At 47.2% G+C, this 12,348-nt stretch overlaps 1 protein-coding gene across 1 annotated transcript in view; it reads left to right on the top strand.

Annotated features, from left to right (window-relative positions):
- Nucleotides 1–12,348, top strand: part of LOC119382233 (uncharacterized) — a 286,762-nt gene that overhangs the window by 24,866 nt on the left and 249,548 nt on the right. The window contains exon 2 of the mRNA XM_049412767.1: nucleotides 10,535–10,683. Coding sequence (XP_049268724.1) covers nucleotides 10,535–10,683 — 149 coding nt within the window. The remainder of the gene's footprint in view (nucleotides 1–10,534; nucleotides 10,684–12,348) is intronic.

The raw sequence follows: 12,348 nt of genomic DNA, 5'->3' as shown, positions 1-12,348 counted from the left end.
TTAAGTTACTCATTTGACCCTTGCTCTTTTTTGCGCGACTACTGTTGAAAATAGGGAAGTATTCATTTTAAGCAAGTCCAATAACACTTGCCGTTCTGCCCAGCGATTGCAAAAAAAAAAGATTAGTTTAATTTTAGCATTGTTTGAATAAAACTCGTCAAAACAACACACCTTTCGCAGCAAAGTAATATAGAAAGCTCGAAAAGATGGTCTGTGATTTCCAATGAAGAAATTTAGGTATTCCTCATTTACATGCTTGTATGAGTATAGCAAACTAAAATGTGTGACTGATGTGCATAGTGTCATATGGTGCAAAATAAACTGCAGAAATCGGCGTCATGTTTCAATCTTTATTACATATGGTCAAGAATAAATCAAAAAGTGGTGACGGCTGGAGGCATTTCTGACTTGCTCGGCTGTCGCTCCTATTCAGCGTGAGCACCATAAAAACGGTGTCTGAAAAGCAGAAGGTGATATTATGATGATAAAATGAAATTGCAGTAAAAGTTTGCAAAATCTACACAATAAGTAGTTCACACGGACCTAATGAAGGCTCACAACAAAACAACAAATGCAAACAGGCATGGCAAGGAACCAAGTTTTTTTGCCGTCATCATGTAAAAGACAACTTGCAAATAGTAGCTTTTGTAACACGTCACTTGGCGACAAACTTGCAGCACAAGATCATGTGAGCCTCTTTTAAACAACAAACGAAATTGATTTCAGCTCCTTTGCGTGGGTGCCACTCACCTCTTTTCCTACGTCGTCTTGTCCAACCAAAGGGAATGTAGGACCGACTGCCTCGTTCGGTTGACAGGGCGAACGCCGCTGTTGATTTTTTCATCACGAGCAGTGACGCCCCAGACCAAGCGACACGTTCGTTTCCCCGAGTGTGGCTGTCAACTGGAGTGGAGAGGCGGGAGAAGTGATCCGGGACTCTGGGAATAACCACAACATACACACTGCTTTTTTGTATTTAAAACCACCCTTTGTTCAACAAACCGTTACTGTACACACATTCGACACGAGTGTTTCGTTCGAAATAATTTCCCAGCGAAAACAAATTTTCACGTAAAAAGCAGCGGGAACATCGTTTCGCAATAGGCACTGGCTATGCACGAATGAAAGCACTTCTTTTCTGAGAAATCGCTTCAAAATTTGGTTTCAGAATAGGCACGGCTTTGCGAAAGCATATTCCAGCACCCAAGCACATCCTCCGGCAGTCAGCGGCACGCCGTGAGCTGTTACTGACCGCATGTTTTACAAACGTAACCCATCCTTAAATACTCAGCAAAAACATTCGAGTACGAGCGCCCGAACGACACCCAGCGCGCACGGACGCCGTCTACGTCGAGGTCAGACATGTCATATGCCAGAATTAGCGCACATAACTCCTACAATCACGTACACTCACTTGATTCTGTTATAGCGTCCTCGCAGATGTTGGCAAACCACGAAAACCGCAAACAGAAACGAAGGGAAAAAGTGCACGGCGGCGACCGCAAGAACACGCGCCGTCGAAAGTCTCTAGCTTTTTCGCCTTATCGGCAAGGCATGTCCATCTTAAGTGACTAACGCGTACGTGCAAGCATCCTACTATATCTGCACCTCAAAACTACTGTCTTTAAGCCAAGAAAAACCATAATATATAGTGCGTCTAAGCGTTCTGTAGACGGGCTTTTTTTTCACGTTCCCACGCGCGGAAGCACGCTGCACACTCAAGGTTGGTGGAAATAATGTTATGAAGTAGACTAAAGCGCATCTCAAAACGACATCTTGCACCTTCAGCACTGCAGACACAATGTGCGATCAGCAAAAAATGACCCTTGATAATTGTTTGCATCGCTCATTTTATGGGAGCTTGTACAGCGACGCGCATAACGGTGTCAACCCGTTAACTGACAGCTTTAGTTGGGCATCCGCAACAGCCCCGCGGACGCAGGCTGCTGTTGGAAATGGCTGGCAGAAAACTTCCGCAGAGCTGCTGCAGACGCCCAGCTAAAGCTGTATAATTAGTACCTACGAAAGCAGTACACTCACCGTTAACGGGCGCACGTTGTCCATGTCCCCAGCTCCATGAATATTCCGCCCTCCAAGCATGATTTCGAGCACGAAGCCTGGTGTCAACGCCACCGAAGATGCGCATTTTTGTTCGAACACAAAACTGCACGACAGGCAACTGACGCAACCCGCGCAACCGACGCAACGCATTCCAAAAGACCGAGCAGACTGAGAGAGCAGGCCGAGGCGCGGCGCCAGGCCGGCTCGCTCCGTCGGCGAGGGAGGTGAGCCACCGCGCCAACACGACGCCGCACGGCAAACGCGTGATACGTATGGCGCATACCACGGCGCCTTCATCACAGAAGCCAATCGAAACGCGCTTCAGGAGAGTTCCGTGACTCCAGCACAAATGTTTACTCTGTTTATCTTCATCTACCTTCCAAAAGGGCTCAAATGGACACCCGAAGAGAATCACGCGGCCGTGACCCTCTTTTGACTCTTTCTTTGTAGCATTACCTACACTTGCCTAGCAGGAGCCGATTTCGCGTGGAGCGTCATGAGCCGTGCTGCGCATGTGCGAGGATCAGTGATGTCACACAGCTGGGTCACCGGAACTGGCATCTCACGCGCTCTCCGACACCGTAGCGCGCGGCTCGCAGCTGCTGGTCTGCGCGAGAGTGGCGTCGTAGGCGCGGAAGACACGCTGGCGCCGGCGCGCGCGTAGACTCCGCCACCGCCGCGCGCGGCTCGCCGCTGCAGGTCTGCGCCGAATTCGAGAGGAGCGACGTCGTACCCACAGTGGCGCCGGCGCGCGCGCAGCTATTCGCCTTCGCTGTGCAGTCGCCGCTGACACTGCGCTGGGGCCGCTTGATAGCGCCTTTGGCGTTTGCAGGTGAGTAACGCCATGGAGAAGGAGATGCTGCTCGACGGCGCAGAAGAGCCTAGAAGCTTATCTTATCGGATCCCGAAGTACTTGCCTGGCAATTAGCGGTTCAGCGTACGAAGAATGAACAGAAGAAGGCTAATGATCCTAGACAATCTGGAAAGCTAAGAATAATCAGCTGAACCTTTGCTAACGCTACGTATATCCTGACATAGCCGAGCTAAGCCACTGCAAATTTTTTTCTTAGAGTGTAGGCCGGTTCAGAAGAGCAGCAAAGTTTTAGAGTTGAGTCAAACGCAAGAACCGCCACACGTCGGCCCGTGCCGACGTGTGGCAAAATATGCAAGACGCGTGCCACGCAGCGCCGTGGCCCTTCTGCGTCTGCGTCGTCTCGCGGGCAACGCAAGACGCCTGGGTAACACACGCTAGTTTTCGATTTTTGGGTCTTGGGTCTACGCCAACGCAAGAACCCAAGACTGGCTTTGTTTATGCGCATGCGCGCTTTCGGCTCGCAAATTTCTTGGGTCCCCCAAATCTAGTTTCTATTGATGCACGCGAATACTGCAGGTAAAGCATGTGTCGCCTCAGAGATAAAGCGCTGGAACGCCTGTCCGGCGCTGCGCAATCTGAAAGGCGCGCGCACAAACACAAGTCGGAGGGTGTCATGATGCAGCTTTTAGAATGTCGTTGTATTATACTGGAATCTGGTGGTGCGCGTTCACTAGACCACTGTGCTAAAGATGTTGCACTCATGGAGATTAGATGTCAAATCCTGAAAACGGGGCACTGGGCATCTGCTTACAAGGTCAGATCATTAAGAGCACGGTAGTCCGCACACGAACGGCAGTCACTCGAACTTTTCCTTACACAACATGCAGCGGCAGCACCCAAGCACTGGATGAAGTACGAATAATACCTGTGTTGCAGCATGCGCTCAACCTCACGTTCAGCGGCGGCAAGGCGTTCGCCGAAGAAGCGGTGAGGATGGAAAGAAACAGGGGGATCCCGTGTAGTGATGCGCTGAGTAACCGCGCGGCTAGGAGGTTTCTTCCAGTTGCAAGATTTTGTCACGACAAGGAACTCCGCCAGAGTTCTCTAGTACTCGATGGCACAATAATGTGAAATCACTGAATAAATCGCGCTTATATATGTTTAATGATTGACATACTGTTAGCGCAAACCATGAACCGTTGGTGCCGCATGCATGCGTCCAGGTGGTAGAAGGACTGGAAATCCGAAATGACGGGATGGACGTCAACAGCGACGAAAGCAATTCAGCAGAACGTATGACGCAATGCAAGTTCGACAGACAGACATATAGAGAAAGCTCTTTATTGCATGGATGGTGTTTCGCCAGCGTATGTTCGCTTACTTGCTCCTCTGCTTGGAGAACAGAGAAGGGGAACAAGGACCTAGAAGAGTGGGCATCAAAATATGTGAAAGAAAGAATAAGATGGAGGTCTTGTAATTGTCCTAGGCTATGTATAGATGTCTAGCTCTCCTATGGGAATTTAGGCATGTATGTACTGGCTCGTTCCTTAGCTCTGCCGATCGAAAGAGCCAAAAGTGCTGAACTTGTTCACATACATAAATCTATTGGTCTCCTCACAAAACTTCGATTCTTCAATCAGGAAAGTGTGTGTTGTGCCCATAATGTTTCTTTCTTGTTTATTTTTTTTTGTTTACCTATTTTACATGAACTGTTCAGTCCGATAGTAAGTGAACGAAGCGCATAGCTCACTATGGTTGATGTGTCCGTGGCCCTAATATGCAATCCGAGACGCCCCAAATAACAATCAATAAGGGACCGGTGAGGGCACGACGTAGTGGCCGGCAGATCCTTCTTCAGTGCTAGTAAGCCGCGGAGTTGGAGCTTCGATTCACAATCGGGCAAGTACACCAAAGCTTTTCGCAGAATTTCTTTCTCACCTACACGATTGGCGCTCCTCTAATGTCAGTTTCTCGACGGACATGACGGGACTCATGTACTGGCCAACAGGAGCATCAAGCACTGTCGTGCTAAATGCCAGAAATTGTTTGCACGGTGGCAATGCCACGAACAATGATGAAGCGTTGGAGTGCTGTAAACGCGGCTTGAGCTGCAGTAGAAAAAAAAAGCCATTGCAGATGAATTTAGGGAGGCGCGGCAAGTTGTACCTTGAAAAGCGTCTTCAGTTACTAATAAAAGGACATACAGGAATGCACTAGGTTATGCATGCCAATTGATATATTCTGCACTTCTTGCACAACTCGCAAAACATCGAACGACACCATGAATAAGCAACCAAACTCGTCTTTGTTTTAATTTTCGAATTGCGCCCAGAGACGCAGTCGCGCTCTCTTCATAATGGGTGAGGTAACGTATACACGCGGGAGCCGAACCATTCTTTTTTCACAAATATGGATGAGGCCTAGGGCACCTCTACCGACGTCTAAAGAACAGGGCTGCAGAATTCATTGTGACTTCACTGGGGTGCTCAGTGTTTCGAAGAGGGTGCTAGTGTGCTTGAACCCAAACATGCAGTTCTTGTTGGTATCGCTGCAAAGCTCGCTGTCGGTGGAGTCAGTAATGGCGCCGGCCTGTATCGTTGCGACGCCTGGGCGATCAAGGGCGTTTTTGAGCACGGTACGCGCTCTTATGGAACCATAGCGGGCGGAAGTAAAAGGGGCACTAAAGAGCAAAACGATTTTCTCCTCTTAGTAAGGTACTCTTTCACGATACCAAAAAGACTACGCTTGCTACGATAAGACGCTTAATAAGCGAGAAATTGCGCAAAAAGAAAATTTGGATGGCGGCGCCACCTTGAAGCTTCTACACCATTCGCCGAGACGTCACATATTTTGACGGCGCCAACTAGGGCCTACGTAGTTCCTTAACGGTAAAAATGAAGTACACTGTCCTCTGAGAGGGCCATAGAGTTAACATACCAAGTTTGAGGAAATTTTGTTAAAGGGGCCCTGCAACACTTTTCGAGCATGCTCAAAAAGCGCTGCCGATCGGTAGTCGAGGCTCCCGAGAACACGCCAGCCAAATATTATAGCGATGCGCACGGCCTGGAATTTACAATAAATTCTCAAAGTCAGCTGAAAATCGCTCCCTCTTCTCTCGACAAATGATGTATTAGTCCGCAAAATATGACGCGATTGTCGGCAGTTCCACCATTGGCTGATGTTATAATCACGATAACACCCTCATTATTACTTTGGTTGTTAATTTTGAGTTCAATAAGTAGATAATATGTACGTTTATATTATGTTATCGCGTTAAAAACACCGAACAAACATTAATATTAGCACTTCCGGTCTCACCGACAGCTCGTCTGCTCGTAGTTGCGTGGTTCCGTTTTCTTCGCCATGCGCAGTGCCGAAAACGTGAATATTTCTGTGCTTTTGACCATCGCCGGTTGCCGTTGAGAGTGGCAGCCGTTCGAGTGTTGCCTCGTCAGCTGAGAACTGCATCGTCGGCACGTTCTCACGACCGACCGAGGCACGGGCGCAGCGTGTCTCCGATAACAATGCTGGCGTCCGGTAATGGCGGCGCTTCGGGGTCGTCTGCCAGTGCCGTCTTACGAGGCGGTGTATCGGAGTATGGGCCGAAACCGATCTCAGCTGTCATTCGTTCCAAACGAGCGCGCACGTTTGCTTCCATGGTTGGCAGAGCGATGAAAACACTACGGCGTTCGAGGTGCACACCCAACATTACCAAACCGACGCGCAGTTTTCAAGCACGCGCGATACACAGCGCGATCGACTCCGCTCGACGAGAACGACGCAAGCCGACCGGAAGTGGCGGCACAGACCACGTGGTTGCGCCGAGACGCCAGAGAGAAAAAAAAATGAAAAAAAAAATGCCGCCGGCGCTGACGTCGCCTCCTCGCACCTCCGCCCTCCCTCCCTCCCCTCACGCCGCGCGCTCGCTGCGTTGAGTTGAGAGAGAAAGCTGCGGAACGTGATCTCTATAATTTGGTAACACCACTTAGACTTGACGGATTCGAAAAATTTTTGCGGCATATGGCTCGTGAAGAGTCATACGTCAATAATGGGACTATTCCAATATAACAAAGAAAGGTGTTGCAGGGCCCCTTTAAGCCAATGGCGCCAAAATACGATAAGTAGACCTTGAAATCCGTGACGTCACGCGTGGATATTCTGGCGCGCAATTTAAAAATGAAACTTTGAAATCGGCTAACCCGCGAGATCATTGAGGCGGAGTTAATTGATAGATTAGGTGACGCATGTGTATCACAACCGTCTATTGCTCTTTCTAGGAAAGAGTTATGTTTCTTGCGTCGGGAGATGAATTTTGTGCCGACAGCGCACACGTGATGTGTCACGGCTTTGAGCTATATATGTGGTTGCTTGGTTCCGAATAAAATACTGTTGTAAGTCAGCGCTCGTGTGTGTCAAGCCTCTTCTCTGTCTTCGTCTTTTTTTTGCGCTTTCAACCTGTGTCATGCCAAACCAACAAGCCCAAACAGCTACCCTAGGGAAACTTTGAACTTCATTTTCTCCTTTATTAATACACCTATGGTGGTGAAATTAACGACATTTTAGTTCTCAAAGTACAATTTATCCACCTAAACTGATTCATTGTTTCTCTTTAGTGTCCCCTTAAGGGGGATGCGGGGCTAAATGTCAGCTTTTTAACTGCTGCACTAATTTTGATGAAAATTTCAGGGGTGACTCATCTTCTTGATATTAGAAACTATTGGAATTTTCAGCACCCTAGCATGAAATAAAAACACCTACCGCTTTATAGTATTCAATCATGCATGCTAACTTAGGAAATCTATCATTCAAAAAATAATGAAAATGTACGAGTTATGTGCCATCTTAAGTCCCTTAGAAGGTTTGTAGTGCAGGATAAGGCCAGTCACGCATATTTTGCCACGTTTCTGTAAAACTGCCATTGCTCTAAATGCGAAGATTGCTTTTTTCCTTGTCACTTCAGGTCATACTAGTGAATTTTCTGTGTGTGTCTGTTGAAGCTGCTTAGGGATCAGAAAAGTACCTTATCTTGTTTCTGTGAAAATTTCAGTCTAAAAAGATTCTTGTAAGCAGCTTTTGGCTACGCAGTTTGGAAATGATCGTTTTCCTAAGAGGCTCGTGTACCAAAAAAATGCCAAGTGAGCAAAATGAGTTAAAAGATTTCACAACATGGTACTTATTTCGAAGGTAAAAAAAATTATCAGAGTAACCTCCTGCATAAATACGGCCTTCCTCATCAACATCACTCTGTACTGTGACATTTTCATGCAATCGTCTTCAATTTTTAGCAACTTTCGAGCTGTGAATCTTGCTCACAACACGTGTTGGTCACAAAACGGACCACGCGCTGATCGTAATGAACTGCCAGGAAAACAAACATACAAGCCGATTGGCACACTAACACAGCAGGAGTAACTAAAAATTGGCGCAAAAGCAGTGGCGGATGATCACGTGGTACGTTTCTGCCAATTTGAGCTTTAATTCCAGTTTTTTCAAAACTGGAACTGAACCTTACGTTATTAGAATTACGCCTGAAATGTTCCAGTGGATCCGTAGTATTTTGAACCGTGAGTCGTTTTTAATATCGCGTCTCGTTCGTGAGATTTCATTTTTTTATCGTGTGCTTCCCATTCACTTACGGCGGGGTGCCCGGTCGCCGCCTAGAGATGGCGCGACATGTACATGTCCCGAAATCCTGGGGATGTCCAGCGACTCTGCGGTTGGCTTGCGGCTCAAAATGTGCCTTTTTAATTTATTTGTTTGTCCTCTGGTGCACTCTCAACAGATGGCCTTTCGTGACAAAAAGAGCGCGGAAAACAAACAATTTAACATGGGCATTCATGTCTCGTTCAGCTTCTTGCCCGCTTTGCAACCGCGGCTTGAAAGGGACGCTCGAGACGCTCTACTCAGCAAATTCGCTACACGCTCTCGTAAGAAGAATTTTTTAAATTCTCTTCTGCTCTACAGATGACAACCAAATTTTGTGATCACGTCCTTTAATGAACCATTCATCCAAACCAACTCAAATTTGAAAATTCATAGTTTTTTTCGAAAATCAAGTTTTTAGCCCCGCATCCATCCTAAAAGGGTCACGAAACACATTTCCAAGTAATCATCGAATGACCTCATTATCGGAGTTTATTGCCTCACGAATCGGTTGCCACAAAATTTTCTCGAATCGCTCGAGAACGAGCGGAGTTACAGGAGTTACAGGAGCGGAGTTACAGAGCGGAGTTACTTCTCTCGTCGCGACGAGCACACTGAAAGCTAAGCAGGGATGAATGGCACGGGGGAAAGAAGCTACGTCTGCACGCGTCATTGCCTTGAACGCGCGTGATGAAACGCGATCGCCCTTTCCCGTTGCGAGTCCTGAGCGCGAGTGGCACTTGCTGTGTGGCTCACTGTGTGTATGCTAGCAGACTATAGAGCGCCGCGCCGGCACGTGACGGCACTCTGAGGCAAGGATCGCATGTGGTACAAACACCGCTCTTGATTTATGTCGGCTATTGGCCCCGCTGATCTCCACTAGGATGAGCTGGATGGCGCATCTAGCACGCGGGCGTGGAGCCACCGGAAGCCGCCGTTTTTGTCCCGGAAGCCACCGCCATCACTAGTCAATTGCTGCCGGCGCGAGAGCTCTTCTTTTTTAAAGAAATGCCTGCCTGTAGCGCAGTAAACTGTACGAATCGACCTCAAAAGTCGTCAGGGTACACATTTCACGCGTAAGTACCTCAACGTTGTATTACTGTTTACGCATTTCGTACGTTTCAGCACTCCACCGTATTCGGACGTCTGTCATCTTTCGTGTAGCGTTCGTCGGCGTCTAAATTGATGCGTAATCTCAGAGTTTGAAAAAATAAAAAAAGAAAAACGATCATAACAGCAGCTGCCACCCGAGAATATTTGAATTGCGCGACTGAGACGGACAGAAGACGCCAGCTTCCGGGACAAACAGGGGACATTCCGGTGGCTTCACCAGCGCCGGCCTCGCAGAGCGCGCACTAGTACACTGTAGCCCATGGCATGCTACCACCTGTTCGACGCCAAACAGCGGGCGCCGAAGCCAGTCAGGCCGGGCCGCTGTATGAATAAAGGGCGCCAGAGAAAATGGCAAGTGAGACAGCCACTGGTGAACTCTCCTTGCCGCGCACGACTGCGGGATTTGGATGAACTGCTCACAGCCAGTGCCCGCTATCCGCAGTATGTGTTTACTCACCAAGCCCGAAAGGTGGTTCGCGACCCCTCTCTTCGTGCATGACACATAAGACTTGAGAGCGCAAGCTTCTGAGGAAAACTAACAGGTGGTCCAACAGCTGTTCTCAGACATGACGCTGTCAATTAGTCGAAAACGTCTCTCGTAAGGGCGTGTGCATACCCGAGAAAAGCGGCTGTACGCACTCATCCTCCTTCATTTTATCCATGAAAGTACGTGTCCCTCGGGAATCCTTAGACCGAAAGGGATATATTCATCGGAGTTGTCAACTTCACATTCTGAGTACACTTCTGTTCTTTGCCGACTGAGCGTCAATTACAAAATGGTTTGGCCAATACGGTAAGGTCGTGTTGTCTCTAGTTAAGTCGCATGCTTTTATGCGGCATCCTCACTACTCGTCGTCAACTTAATATTACTGCATGCCACTGACACCTCCGATTATCTTGCAGTGCCGCAGATCACATCTTCTGAAGTTATGGAGGCTCGCATTGAAGATGGCGTCGTCTATTCACCGTATCCAAACGTGGACATTCCATTGTGTTCTTTCTATGCGCTGGTAAAGGACAACCTTCGTCAAAACATCAACAAGACTGCTTTGGTGAGCAATAACTAATTATGCCCTAGAATCTACCCGCTATCAAAATGTGTTATAGAAAGGAGAGAGAAAGGGAGGGTACTACGACAGATGTCATCTTACCTAAAAGTGTGCTTCTTTGAAATTCAAGTCTTCTTTCATAGTGATACATAAAATGTAGAGGAGAGGTGACACGGAAAGAGGTTCGCCAGCTGCAAAAGAGCAGCGGACAAGTGGGCAAGTTGGTGCACTATAAAAAAGTCGTTTCTCTATAGCGCAGCTCAGTTTGAGCATGACGGAAAGAGACAAGCAAAGGAGCAAATGGCAGTTAACAGCACTCATTCTGCCATTTGCTTCTTTGCATGTCTCTTGCCCTCATGCTCAAACTGTGCAGCGTACCACTTCCTATTGGGTACGTAATATTATAAGGCTGAAAAAAGGAGCCGATTGCAATTACAGAAACAAACAAAAGGAAATATGCAATTTGTAAATGCAATATTCATTAAAGCAGCAGTTCAAGACAGGCAAATAAATGCGAGGAGGAGACGTAGCCTGCAATTTAAATATATAATAGCCAGTAACGGTAATAATGTAGCTGCAAATTTTACATGAATCGATGAAACATTCCATATTTTTATACTGGCCAAACCAACTGTTAGTTGAAATAATTTATTGCATACGGAACCTAGTAGCGTCATGATCAGCAAGGCCACTTCTATCAATGAAAAAGCGAAACTTTGCGTTTTAAAGTATACGATAAATAACGGTGCTACGGTTATATTAGAACAGTTTGTTTATGTCGAGTTGTAACTCAGTAAAAGTGGGTGCACGCGAGCATTATACGGGGCCGATGTGATGATACGAACAGCGTTATTTTGGATGTGTAGTAATGGGGCTAAATAATAACCTTATGCCATTTCCTAGGAACTGATACAACTGAAACCACAAAAGTGAACGCACATTTGAACGACATGAGATGTGTTTTAAATGCGAAGCATTTTCTTAGCGAACCAAAGCACTTCGAGCGTTTCTATCTATCTATCTATCTATCTATCTATCTATCTATCTATCTATCTATCTATCTATCTATCTATCTATCTATCTATCTATCTATCTATCTATCTATATATCTATCTATCTATCTCTAGCCGCGTACGTCCGGCTGCTCATGTGATCGCCTCCTTAACTTGGTGTAGGCCAAAATTGGTATGGGAGGGCATGAAGGTATGACCAACATGAGTGTACGGTCATGACAAGAATAACGTGAAAATCCAGTCACGCGCGTCGTCAAGCCCTTTCCTCCAGACACGTGTGGCACATACCCGCCTACCACGGGACGTGGTATGCGGGTATGGGCCACAGGTGATTGACAGTTTATATCTACCCGGGAACGGTTAGAACAGACATTGGTACTTTAAATACGAGAGCGTTAAGAAAATCCGACATCGGGAGCGTTGACCCGACAATGCAAAGAATAAAAATCAGGATCCCAGCAGGAAAAGAACCCAAGCATTCTGCGTGGCAGTCAGGTATTGTACCACAGAGCCACGCCAGGTCTAGATAATGCTTTGGAAAAACATCTTATGCATGCGTAATGTCGGCGCAACGTCAATTGCGGTGTTGGTGCTGGCTATCTAATTTTACAAGAAAGCAATAAACACAAAATATTACTCCTACAATACAGGCATC

Source organism: Rhipicephalus sanguineus, chromosome 2 (genome assembly GCF_013339695.2).
Source record: "Rhipicephalus sanguineus isolate Rsan-2018 chromosome 2, BIME_Rsan_1.4, whole genome shotgun sequence".
In the NCBI taxonomy this organism is placed as follows: Eukaryota; Metazoa; Arthropoda; class Arachnida; order Ixodida; family Ixodidae; genus Rhipicephalus; species Rhipicephalus sanguineus.
This window is presented reverse-complemented; position numbering and strand designations above follow the sequence as displayed.